The sequence below is a fragment of the Asparagus officinalis genome, chromosome 2 (genome assembly GCF_001876935.1).
Source record: "Asparagus officinalis chromosome 2, Aspof.V1, whole genome shotgun sequence".
Classification (NCBI taxonomy): Eukaryota; Viridiplantae; Streptophyta; class Magnoliopsida; order Asparagales; family Asparagaceae; genus Asparagus; species Asparagus officinalis.
In genome coordinates, this window is record NC_033795.1 from 79,823,755 (window position 1) to 79,837,191 (window position 13,437).

At 54.1% G+C, this 13,437-nt stretch overlaps 1 protein-coding gene across 1 annotated transcript; it reads right to left on the minus strand.

The window, feature by feature from the left end:
* LOC109831390 lies at positions 9,780–10,439 on the minus strand. The gene has a single exon (XM_020398717.1). The coding sequence runs from the start codon at positions 10,437–10,439 to the stop codon at positions 9,780–9,782; it is 660 nt and encodes a 219-aa protein (XP_020254306.1).

Here is a 13,437-nt window from a genome sequence, read left to right on the forward strand (position 1 = left end):
TGCATTGCAGCACTACTGCTTAGTTCCGAGCTCCGATCGCCGGCGAACTAAACAGACCCGAACTCTCTCAAGTTGAGCTTCTACTGCGAACTGAAGCTCTCCAGCAACCTCATTCGAACGGTCCAAGGGAAGCAGACTCGACACGAGCATCGAGCGAAGCATCCTGTAGCCACCTAAAAGTCCCCACACAAAACAAAGAGGGCCTTCCCTCTGCTTCTGTTGTAATTCAGATTGATTTAGTTTGTAATAAGCTTTCTTATAAATACAAACAAAATCCCCCATTTCGGGAAAATCAGGATTTTTACCCTACAGAAGATGGCGACCACAGTGGGAGAAGCTGTTTCATCGAATGAAATGGTGGTGGCTCAGTTTGATGAGGTTGTTGTCGGGACGACAGTGGAGTCCCTTGAAATCGAGTTCGACCAGGCTAAGTACGAAGAGTACTCGCCTCCTCCTCCTCTGGTGGCGATGCGTCCCGCAAACGCCACAGAGTCGTGCGCCGAGGCCGACCTCAGACGGTCAAAGCCTCTGCACCTGAGGGTTCCACCCGAATCTCATCGGAGGAACCTACTCCCTCGCAATCGATCAACGCCAGCCCGGAGATCGAACGCAAGAGGCAAGTGTCTGCCAAATGGGTCGCCAAACGATCCCCGCAGACACCTACCCCGAAGGGAACGCCGGTTCACTCCGGCACAAACCACGCTGCCACAGCTCGCGGTGACGTTCTCCCCGTTGGGAGAACTAACCAACAGCGGCGGCAGGAACTCGTCAGACAGGAGGTCCAAACCTCCGTTCCTCATAACGGCCTGAGCCATCATACGGGCCCGAGGAACGCTAGGCGAGAAGGCAAACTGCCCGACATTGGGAGGCCCTCCAAGTCAGGAGCGCCAACTGAGGAAGGCAGAGCCGCCCGCTCGGGAAGACTTCGCGAACCCGCTCTTCCAAACATAGGGTTGAAACCCGCCCACGCACTGGAGTTCGCCAGAACGCGAAGACTCGCCAGTCAAGGCGAGATCGCCTAACTCCAACACAAAGGCGTTCCACCCCACGCGCACCAGAGAGAGCACCAAAAAATCTCTCGTCCGCTCACTCGAGCGACTCTTCTGAGGCCGGGGGTTGTCACCAACCACCTGTGGAAGACCTCAGAGAATTCTTGACTCGCAAACGCACTATCCATGAGGCAAGTCCTCAGTGCCACTGCGAGAGACTCATCCACACGGTCCTCGCCCAAACGCACTATCCATGAGGCAAGTCCTCAGTGCCACTGCGAGAGACTCATCCACACGGTCCTCGCCGACTGCCAATGCGTCGGGACGGCGAGACCTTCGGTGTTTGAGAGGCTCTCTCAACAGTCCTCTCGACCAAGGCCTTCTCGTCAAAGGCGCCGTCACCAGAAAAGACGCGCCGCTGACGACTTAGAGCTCTCATCCGCCACGGTTAACATGACGGATAAAGGGAAGGGGCCACTTTCCGACTCGCCAGACTCGGATTCCGTCCTGAGACCTAACACTCGGTTCCCTCGACGCCGTCAAGACTGCATATTCCAGCGAACGCGTAGCCGCAGAGGGGCAAGTATTGGGTTTGATTACTCTACCCTAGTACCCGCGGCGAAGACGAGGAATATTCAGCCGAGGCCACATCTCAGACCTCGCGCTCAAGCCAAGACGCGCAGGCGAGAGCGCACATGACCGATACCAATTACGAGCAGACAATGGCTCAAAAGCTGGAGGAACAGCAGGCGACCATCGACTCTCTGAGAGAGATGATGGAACAACTGCTGAACAAGAAGAAGAAGAAGAGGACCCAACGTCCCTTGCCCCGGCAAACTAGGGACAAGGAGTGGGTACCTCCTCACCGACCACCAACTGAAGACGAAGTTCTCCAAGTGAACAAGGGTACTGAGGCGAATCCCAAACCCATATTCATCAGCGGCAGTCTACCTCCGCCAGAGAAAGAGGATCTCATCGCCCTCATCCGGGAATACATTGACGTCTTCGCCTGGAATTATGAGGACATGCCTGGTCTGGACCCTCGAGTCGCCACGCATCGCCTCAATATCAGCCCTGACGCCAAGCCAGTCAAACAGCAGCAGAGGCGGGTTCGCCCCCAAATCATGGAGGCGATCGAAGCTGAAGTAAAAAAGCTGATTGAATCCGGCTTCATCAGAGAGGAGCAACACCCTGACTGGGTGGCGAATATTGTTCCAGTCTTGAAGAAGAACGGCAAGATCCGCATCTGCACCGACTTTAGGAACCTTAACGCCGCATGCCCTAAAGACGAGTTTCCTCTGCCCATCACGGATGTCGTCATTGACAACACGTGCGGATTCGAGAGGATGTCCTTTATGGATGGCTTCTCGGGGTACAATCAAATCAAAATGCACCCCGAGGACGAGAAGCACACTGCATTCAGAACTCCCATGGGGGTGTACTGCTACACCGTCATGCCTTTCGGGCTCAAGAACGCTGGTGCAACCTATCAGCGCGCTATGAGCATGATCTTCCGAGATCACCTGCGAAAGACGGTCGAATGCTACGTCGACGACCTAGTCGTGAAGAGTCGCCGTAAGGAGGACCACCTCAAAGACCTGAAGGCGATGTTCGAACTCATGAGGACTCATCAACTCAAGATGAATCCCACTAAGTCATTCTTGGGGATGTCTAATGGTAAGTTCCTCGGTTTCGTCGTCACGACAAAAGGAATCCAAATTGACCCAGACAAGGTGCGAGCTATTCAGGAGCTTCAGCCGCCCCGAAACCTTAAAGAGCTAAGAGGCCTTCAGGGACGATTGGCTTACATCCGAAGATTCATCTCAAATCTCTCGGGTAAATGTCAACCCTTCTCTAAGCTGATGAAGAAATGTACCTCCTTTGTCTGGGACGAGCCATGCCAAAAGGCTTTTGAAGAGATCAAAGCTTATCTCTCAAATCCGCCTGTCCTTGCGGCGCCAATCTCAGGGAGGCCGTTCCTCATATATATACGGGCCATGGAGCACTCTCTGGGTGCCCTCCTGGCTCAAAACGACGACGCAGGCCACGAGCAAGGTGTCTACTACCTGAGCAGAACCCTGCAGGGCGCCGAACAACGGTACCCAATGGTCGAGAAGGAATGTTTAGCCTTGGTGTTCGCCATCCAAAAGATGCGGCACTACTTGGTTGGCCAAACCATTCACGTCATTTCTCGGATAAACCCCATTCGGGTCTTCATAACACAACCTGCAGCGTTAAACTGGCGTCTGGCGAGATGGGCGCTTCTGCTCTCTCAATACGACATCCACTTCATGCCGCAGAAATCAGTCAAGGGACAGGCCATCTGCGATCTCATGGCTAGTCACCCGCTGGGGGTGAAGACCGATTTATTCGAAGATCTGCCAGATGAACCTCCCGAAGCCAATGTGACTTCATCACCAGAGGTATGGCATATGTTCTTCGACGGCGCGTCTCGTGCAGGCGCGAGCGGCTCTATCACTGCGGGAGTGGGGGTGGTCCTCACCTCTCCATACGGCCACGTGTTACCTCGGGCCTTCTCCTTAACGGAACCGTGCACCAACAACGTAGCTGAGTACAACGCGCTGCTCATAGGGCTAGAGTTGGCCAAGGAGTTAGGGATCAAGTACCTGGAGGCTTACGGCGATTCCCAACTCATCGTCAAACAAATGACTGGCGATTATGAAGTCAGGAACGACGATCTCATCCCACTCCACAAAGCTGTTGTCAGGCTCGTGGAGTCATTCGAGAATTTCCGCATTGAACATGTGCTCCGTTCCAGGAACACACATGCGGATGCTCTCGCGTCCTTGGCGGCTAACTTAGCCCAGCCTGTGGGAACGACCCAACAAGTCACTGTCGCCAGCCGAAAACTTTTTCGACTAGAAGACGCCCTGGAGGCGAATACCACTCATCAAACTCCAGGTCAGCCTGATCAGGAAGACTGGCGTCTCCCGATCATTGACTATGTCCTGTACGGCATATTGCCCGAAGACTCGAAGGAGCGAGAGTCTATCCGACGGCGTGCCTCACGGTTTTACTACGATTCAACCACCAAAACGTTGTATCGGAGGTCATACGACGGCTTGCTGCTTCGCTGTCTTTCAAAGGCAGAGGCGCAAGAGGCCCTACGCGAAGCCCACGACGGAGCATGCGGGGCTCATCAGCCTGGACCCAAACTGTGGGATCGCCTACGGAGGATAAGCTACTTTTGGCCTGGGATGGTTACTGACGCAGTCGCTTATGCGAAGCGATGCTACGAATGCCAAATCCATGCCAACTATATGCACCAGCCTCCGGAGGATCTACATCCGACGAGGGCGTCTTGACCCTTCGAAGCATGGGGGATGGACATAGTTGGGCCAATTTCCCCACCATCGGCGAAAGGCCATCGATTCATCCTCGCGATCACCGACTACTTCTCAAAGTGGGCCGAAGCCGTCCCCTTAAGAGAAGTCAAGACTAACGACGTAATTAAATTCATCAAGCACCATGTCATATACCGATACGGCGTACCCCTACGTATCATTCATGACAATGGCACACAGTTCGTTAGCCATGCGTTCACCAGGTTCTGTGACAAATTCAGAATACAGAATCTCTCTTCCACGGCCTACAACCCTTCAGCGAATGGTTTGGCCGAAGCCTTCAACAAAACGATCATCAAGATCTTGACCAAGCTGACTTCCACGAGCAAACGCGACTGGAACGAGAAGCTAGGCGAGAGCCTATGGGCATATCGCACCACGATTCGCACACCGACTGGCACGACGCCCTACTCCTTGGTATACGGCTGTGAAGCCGTATTACCATTAGAGATTCAAATTCCGTCCCTCCGCGTTGCCTTAGCGACAGGGATGACGGCCGAGGAAAATCACCAACGGCGACTCGCAGAGCTCGAAGCCCTGGACGACAAGCGACTGGAGGCTCAGCAGCACATTGAGTTCTACCAGGCTCGAATGGCCAAGAACTTCGACAAAAAAGTCAAGCGCCGAGCCTTCAAGGAGGGAGAATTGGTGCTCTCCGTTCGCCGACCGATGATCCTCACTTCCAAGAAGAAGGGGAAATTCCAGTCCAAATGGGAAGGACCATTCGTAGTAGAAACAGTCTACTCGAACAGTGCCTACCGCCTCGTCAAGCCGAATGGAGATAAGATCATGATGCCCATCAACGGTAAGTATTTGAAGAAGTACTACCCGTAGTTCTCCTTCACACACTCCCACGAGTGCAAGAGTCTAAACTGGCCCTCAAACCCTCCAACTGGTACACGAGGTTAAACTGTTCCTACTTTACCCGCTCTGGCGAAAGCCTCAGCGGAAATTCAATTAGCCTATCTTCTCCAAAGAGATGGCGGATTCACAAAAGTCGCTCATATCACGACAAATCCATTCGCCTATCTTCTCCAATGAGATGGCGGATCCACTTAAGTCGTTCATATCACGACAAACCCCTTCAATTCGCCTATCTTCTCCAATGAGATGGCGGATTCGTTAAAGTCATTCACATCACGACAAACACGCCCAATTCGCCCATCTTCTTCAATGAGATGGCGGATCCACTAGAGTCGTTCCAACCACGACATTCCCTGTCATGTTAACATTAAACCTCTGACAAAATCAACTCGCCAATCCTCTTCCAAAGGATGGTGGGTCCTCAAAGTCGTTCACATCACGACATTCCCTGTCATGTTAACATTAAACCTCTGACAAAATCAACTCGCCAATCCTCTTCCAAAGGATGGTGGGTCCTCAAAGTCGTTCCAATCACGACATTCCCTGTCACGTTAACATTAAACCTCTGACACGATCTACTTACCAATCTTCTTCCGAAGAATGGTAGGCCCCTACAGTCGCCCCAATCGCGACAAAATCCCATCAAGTTAATGATCACCTCTGATGATTGGCGCCGTTATTCTTACGAATAGCATAGCCTAAGTAATAGCCTACCACGCGACGTGCCATTACTTCTGTCAATAGTCACACTCCTACGTCCCTGAACTATTTGACATATTCCAGATGTCCTAACATTGCTTTAGGATAACTGATGGGTAGAATCTACCAGGCGATGACTCCTACCACAATCAATTGTCACATTCCCAAATGACGACAATTGTCGAAGGCGGTTCGACGGACAACCTGTCTGTCGGTTCCCCAGACAACAACTCGCCGAAAGGCGAGTCGAAGTCGAGTTCTTCTGTTGGCCGCAAAGGCAAACGTTAGTTCTTTGCTGCAATCCAAGGGTTGCTCTCTCGATCCCATTGGAGCTACAACGCGAAGATCGGAGTTAATCCGATCCCACGCTGTGAGCGACAGAAGGCAAGACAAGAGCCTAAAGCGACTAAGTCCTAAACGGGACAGTCAGTGGCTCGTCAAGTTCAATTCAAGTGCCCAACAGCGCAGACAAAGAGAGAAAACTGTGCAAGCAGAATAAAGAAAGACAGAACAAGCAAAAGAAGGCCATAACGGGCCAAAGTTTACACAAGTTTTCGGTTTAGTTTTGGTGCCTGAGGCACCGGCTAAATTTACAAAACAGCAAGAAAAAAGAGAGAGGGGCGAAGGAGACTTAAACCCGCAGCGCTCACAGGAATCTCAGCAAGCTGAACGAGGCCGATCTTCGCTTTGAGGGCTTCCCAGCGCGTCCGCAGCCCGGCTGGTCCTCAGGCCTTCTCCTATCCGCTCGGGTTGCCGGCCGGGACCGCCGAGTCCGCCTCGCTGGCTTCTTCGCTGCTTGGCGAAGGAGTTGGAGCTCCTGTCCACCGCCGCGGTAGCCTCGGCCAAGGCCTCCTGCACCGCAAGCTGACGCTCGCGTAACTTTCGCTCGCGCGCGAAGAAGCCAGCGTCGGCTCTAATGAAGAAGGCCTGCTGTGCGCAGATAGGCGTCGCATGTCGGTCTAGGCAGCCAGACTTGTTGTCGCTTCCGCAGGCGGTTTCCAAGGCTCAGCCGTCCTTCGTCTGAATTTTCCGCTTCGCCCGATTCTTGCGGCTCGATCGACGAGATAACAGTGGAAGGGGCGGCAGGCTGCATCGGAGGAATCTATCATATGGCCGCAATTCTTCATGAGCGGTACATTTTCCACCCCCTTCAATGCGCTCAAGCTCCCTGCTCACATCGTGTGTGAGCGAGGCAATCAAACCAGCAAGCGGCGAAACCGCCTCTAAAACGCCAGGCTCCAGCAGCAGCGGGAAGCCTGTCATAGTAGCGCCGGTCCGCCGCACAGCTGATCGAGATCGGATCCCCCGTGCACGCAAATTCCACCCAGGTGGCTCGACGGCAGCAAAGGCGGGATGAGCAAGGGGTCGGAATTGCAGGGCGGAGCAGCCGGAGCGCCAGCGTCGACGACGGTGGCGGAAGAGCCGACACCCTCAGCACCACTGTGATCAGAAGAGGAAGCCATGAGGGAGAGAGGTTTTTCTCGGAGATCTTTTTCTTAGCAGATTTCTCTCGAAGTAGTAAGGGCTCTGCTGGAGAGGGGCGCGTGCGAATATATATGCCGTGAAATCCAACGGCTGGGATTCATCACCCCAAGCGATCGAGCGGTCCGAACGCCCCGCGGCGCTTCGAACTCAGCGCCATTAAGGCTACTCTCGAAACCCCAAACCGACAGATCGGATTGGGCGAGAGAGGCGAAGCGATCGGTCGCTTCACCATAAATGGGCATTAATGCGCCTACAGAGTCTTGGCTGGCAAGCACTTGGGCCCACTGACCGACACGTGACAGGAGTTTTCGCCCGCGGTTGGAACTCCAATTTTCGGACGAATTCGCTACTGCTCAAACTTCGCCTACAGATCAAACTCGCCAGGCGAATCGAGTCGGGTTTCCAACACAAGCCCAACACTATACGGGTTTCGCCCGCAACATAAACTCACCAGAGTAGAGTTTAACTTCGAAAGTGGGCTCGTCGCCGCATAAAGGACTTCACCTGCGGAACGAGATCACCTGCAATTACAGAGCAAAACACCGAAAGGCGACGTATCCAAAGAGAATACACACAATGAGCGGGCACAAACCTCATTGATGCTTTAGGACAGTACATTTGAACAAAGTTATGTTCTTTTCAAGTTACGAAAGTCATAATGACATGTTCAAAGAAGCAAAACATACACCCAGTGTTTCAAGACAATACATTTGAACAAAGTTATGACTTTACGAGTCATGGCATAGTTCCAAATACAAGACAAGCAGACAAAATGTCTTAAAACGATCATGAGGCAGAAGTCTCAGTCGAACACGCTGAAAGTGGAGATCTCTTCTTTGACCGCCTCAACCTGGCTCGCGTAGTCTTCCCGAGCCTTGTTTTCAGCAGCTTTTTGAATCCGATCTTCGCGGTTCGACATGGCGGCAGCATCTGTCTGGCGCAAAGCCAGCAGGCGCCGAGTCTCCGCCTCAGCGTGCTCGTTCACCTTAACAACGTCGGATTGGAGCCCCTTCCACTTCACCTCCGCCTGTCCCAACTCGGCCCTCAGGCGAGCCATAGTATGGTTGAGGTCAATGACTTGCTCCTCTAGCAAACGTTGTTGACTCACCCAAAAGCTGACGACAGACTCCAAATCCGCTATCTCTTTGGAGCGGGCCTCCTGCTCCAGGGCTTCCTGACGCCTGAAGTGAGCTAGGCAGGATGCCATTTTGGCCTCCGGACCTCCCCGTAGCAAGTCCTCTAACACCATCATGCGCGGTTCCAAGAGGCGGAGTTCACGCACGCAACGGGTAGCGAGATGATTCTCACCCGATCGCCGTAAATCGGCCACGCGATCATAGAGAGACTGCCTGAAGCTGTCAAAACTACCCATGCCGAGTTCGACAAGGGAAATTACCTGTCTTACAGCGCTCTCGAACTCTTCAATGCGAGCCTGCCATGGCAAAGACTCGGAGGGAACAGACTTCTGGCCCGGAGCGAGCGCCGTGATGGGCGGAATTTCGAGGCAAGGTTCGGCTCCCGGCTGAGGAGCGGGGTCTGAAGCAGCGGGATTCGCATGACTTTTAGATTCATCGTCAGAAATCAGAATGGGCTCGGCCGCATGCTCCTTGGCAGCCGACGCTTCCTCTCGACCTGCAAAACACAACAACAATACAGGAAATCGGAGGAGGAACACCTTCTGAACTCACGTGACGATCAAGGCAGGAAGATACCTTCAGTCGCGACGGCCTCGGCAGCCCCTGAAGAAGACGACTCCTTCCTTTTCTTGGAAGCAACTCTCTTCACCTTCGGTGCCATCAGAATAAGGAGAGGAAAGGGAAGATTCGGATCTATGAGGGAAGATGAGGAAGAGGCTGCAAACCCTCTTAATAGGGAGTAAGGGCGTTAAATACCTTACGAGCCCTAGACGGTTACCCAGAACCACGATTAGACCGTTCAAGGCTGAAGCAGTTGAGGAATAAGGCTGAACAGATCGGATCTTACCTGGACGGACAAGATCTGGCGGTTCCTTGAGCACGTTCTTCAACAACGACCCGAATCGGGCGCGAAAGACGAAGAGGCCCACTACTTCGCATTTAATGCGAAACGGCTAGCCCACGTCCCTTTAACCGGTGTACACGTGAATTGACACGTGAGGTTCGCCGCCAGCTCCTGGAAATCCGCCTGTGAACAAAATTCGCCTGCAGATAAGGTTAACTTACGGCAGAAACTCGCTGGCAAGAACTCCTCTGCAGTTGAGATTTCTTTTACAGCAAAATTCTGATCAATGCACAATTACAAGAATGGGGCACGCACACAAGCGACAATAGACCAGAAACAAAGGGATAATTTCATTCATGAAAGAAGTCCTATTACAAGCGGAAAATTAAGAGGCAGATTACAAGGCTTTCAACCGCAGTTCCGCCTCACGAATCTCCCTGGCGTGACGAAGCTCTAGGCCCCGCAGAATCTCTCCTCGGAGATCTTCCTCAGTGCGTGAGGCCAAGTCTTGAACGGTCTCTTTGGCCTCCCTATGGGCTCGCTCCTTTTCCTCCACAGAATTAGCCGTCAACTGCTGGCGAGATTCAATGCTTTTCAACTCCTTGACCGCCTGCTCACGAGTCTTCTCCTGAATAGCCAATGAGGCCTGCGCCTTAGCTATGACCTGCTTCAAAGTCTCTACCTCCGAAGACAAGCGAGAAACGCGGTTATCAGCCTTCTGTCGCTCGAAGACCATCCGCTCGTTCTCAGCTCTGGCCTGCTCCAACTCTGCTGACAGTCTCGCCTCCAATGACATAGTTTCGTTCAGACGGCGATCTCGCTCTTGCACCACCGCTTGGACTTCGCCGGATGCCAGATCCACAAGAGTGGAACTCTTCGCTCGAAGGGCAAGCAACTGCTGGATAGCTTCTTTCACTGCCTCCTTGCGCTGGAAATAAGGCAGCGCCCCAGAATGCTTGAGCCTCTTGATCAAGAAGCCTATGATATAGTCGATATCCTCTTCGAAGCTTTCGAAAGGACAACTCTCCTCCAATGCGAGCTCAATGCAGGCAGCCATGGTGTTGTGGAATTCAGCCACGGATCGCGCCGCACTCCTTCTTCGCTCTCCCCTTGAAGCGGAGATTCTCGTACCGATGAACAAGCCCCAGCTGACGCTTCTGCAGGAGCAGGAGACCCCCCTATTTGGCCAGGCGCATCCCCAGGAGCCGAATCCTCTTCCTCGCCGGACAATGCCTCATGAACCGAGACATTGTCATCCCCCTCAGATTCGCCCGTCTCCCCAGAGGAGCGATTCGCCCAAGAGTAAGGATCCTCTTTGCCAGCGGCTCCACGGGCGAGATCAGCTACAAATGCACAAAGAAGTTTAACAGGGGCCCCTCGAGAGGGACCCTGTTCACAATTGGACACGGAAGAGGGAGTAATGCCAAAGCCTACACTTACCTGAACCCGCGAGTCCCTCCTCATCTCCAACCTCTTATTCTTCGTCGGAAGGAATCGAAATCACTTTCTCAACCGCACCTGCATGGATCCATTACCAACATCAAAAGGTGAGGGATCAACATTGCAGTCAAGGGTACTAGCACAAAGCTTACCTCCTGATGTGGACTCAGAAGCCGTCGGGACTCCCGCCTGTGGCCTCACGCCAGACTGCTGAGAAACGCCCCTCGAAGTCTCTTGAACTGCCCCCGGTGCGGCAGGGGAAGCGAGGCCACCCCGGGGCTCCTTATCGGAGAAACGTCATCCCGACCCCCTGTCGCTCGGACGGTCTCGACTGTCTCATCACAGCGGGTCTTCTTGGCCACCTCCACTCGGGAACTCTCGGCCATTGCCTCCCGCTGACGCTTCGAGAGGAGCGAGCTACTCGGGGATAGCAGAGGCACCCCCATTTGTCTGATTGCCGGACTCTGGACAGGAGCTCGAACCTCGGGAGCCTCAGGTTCGCCACCAGCGCCAAAGCTCTCAAGGTCCTCCGCTGGATCCTCCGAGAATAGCTCCCTAGCAGTTTGGTGGCCCCTTCGCCTGGAGGAACGAAGAGAGCCCCTGACAGGACGATCGCGTTCCGCCAGACATGAGCTCTGGAACCAGAAATTGGCAGGAGTAGCGCTAGCGCCACGATACCACCGACAGTACAAGAGCGTGTGGTGTAAATCGCGGTCCTTCGCGGGCAACTCAAAACGAGCCTGGGTACCTCCAGCATGGGTCCAGAACCATCCCCGAGCTCCGTCAACCAGTCCCCCCTCAAAGAGCAGATGAGGGTTAGCGTTCCCCACGTACAATTGATCATACCCAAATTGGCGGGCGAACCTGCAGGGGATGTATGGCTCGAGATAGCATGTAGGGCCCGTTCTCAGAATGTGATACCCCGGTCGGATATTCACCAACCAGCGAAAGGCACCATCGGCTCATCCCTGAGAGATTCTCCGTATCCGCCCCCACTGAAATAAGGGAAGGATCGGCGAAAATTATAATGTCCGAAGTGGGAGAGTGTCCTCCTTGCATCAGGAATGTCCTTGCACTTCCAAGAACACTTCTCCAAGCGCTGGACAAAGGGGACAAACTTGTCGCCCTAAAGCGCCGCCGGGGTGCTCATCAAACATTCGCAGTGGTATACAAACCACGCCATCAAGTAGGTGTACGGTAACCCCACCCTAGGGTTGGGGGTTCTGATAACTTCGCCATCCCCCTCGTCAAGGACCGACACACGGCAGAATTGGCTCGGCGCGGAGCCCCCGATGGATGCACGCTATCGTCGCCGACACTAGGGAATAAGACTTCCCGTGAGCTAGGCAAACCGCCGGATACACGACTTCCACAGGAAGGGCCTCGAAGGAGTGAGTGGGGATTACGCACCTCTTCAGCCATAGCATGAGGTACCCCGCGAACAGCGCCTTCCCCGAGATGAGGAACTTCGCCTGATGATGGAAGGAGTGAAGAACCGTACCAGACTTAAATCCGCCTTCGTCGCGATCGAGAGTTATGGTGCTTCCTTCTTTAGCTGCCCTCGCCTCCACCTCGGATTGGTCGCACGTGCCCAACGGGAGAGCGGGCTTCCCTTTAACATCGTTCCCCGGGAACAGATAATCAGCCCAGTTCTTGTGGCTGATCCCCGGGGTCTTCTTCTTCTTCCCCTTTTGATCCGATGCCCCTAGGGTACTGAGGCAGATGTGGTAGTGGCAGAGTAACTCCCACAGAGTTTCAACCGCCAGGGGGGAATAGTCCGACAGCTGATCAATCTCATCTTGGTCAGGGACATACTCCTCGTAAGGAAAGTCTCCCAGAGGCAGCCCCGACACTTCGTGCATCTCGTGAGGGGTGATACCAAGTTCACCATTGGGGGTGAAAAATGTGCCGCTCTCCGCACAATACAGTTCCAGGATGCTGTGGAACTGAGAAGCGTTGATCCGCAGGCCGTGTTGAGTGGCTTCGAGGGCCACATACAGCTCTGTGCCCTTGAGGTCGGCATTTTCGGTCAGAACATATTCGGTGATCTTGGACCACCACGTGTCGCTGCCAGGCGCAGAATAGACCCACCCCGGGGCTCTAAAGTCCTTCGGGGGAAAGCTCCCACCAGCTCGGAAGAAGCGATGACGGAAGGTCTCCGCTACCGCTGTCGACTCCCCCACGGGTGGTTCGGCGGTTCAGCGGACATTAAGCCAGGGCGCAAACCTGTCACGTGCTTGCATGAGCTCTCCACTCCATACCCAGCCGTAGAGCCCGTGAAGATGCCACAAGTGACCCCGTCCTGAGTGGGGGTCAAGTCCCAGTTCATCGTCCGAGGAATCGCGAGGGACCGCAGCTCGACAATCGAAAACCCCCTCGACATGATGGGGAGGTAGTAATGAGTCCCCTCTATCGTGCGGAACCACCTGCTCTCCTTGAGCAACAGGGCGGAAGGGTCAGCCATGGCATCGCCGAACAAAAATTGAGGCTTCGGCAGCTCTGCCCTCGCCTCATCTGTCAGCGCTGCGTTAGTCGTCAGCTCGCGTAGGGTCAAATGATGACCGTCCGTGACCCTCTGTATCAGGCCCTGCGGCTTATCAGCGGCGAACACGGGT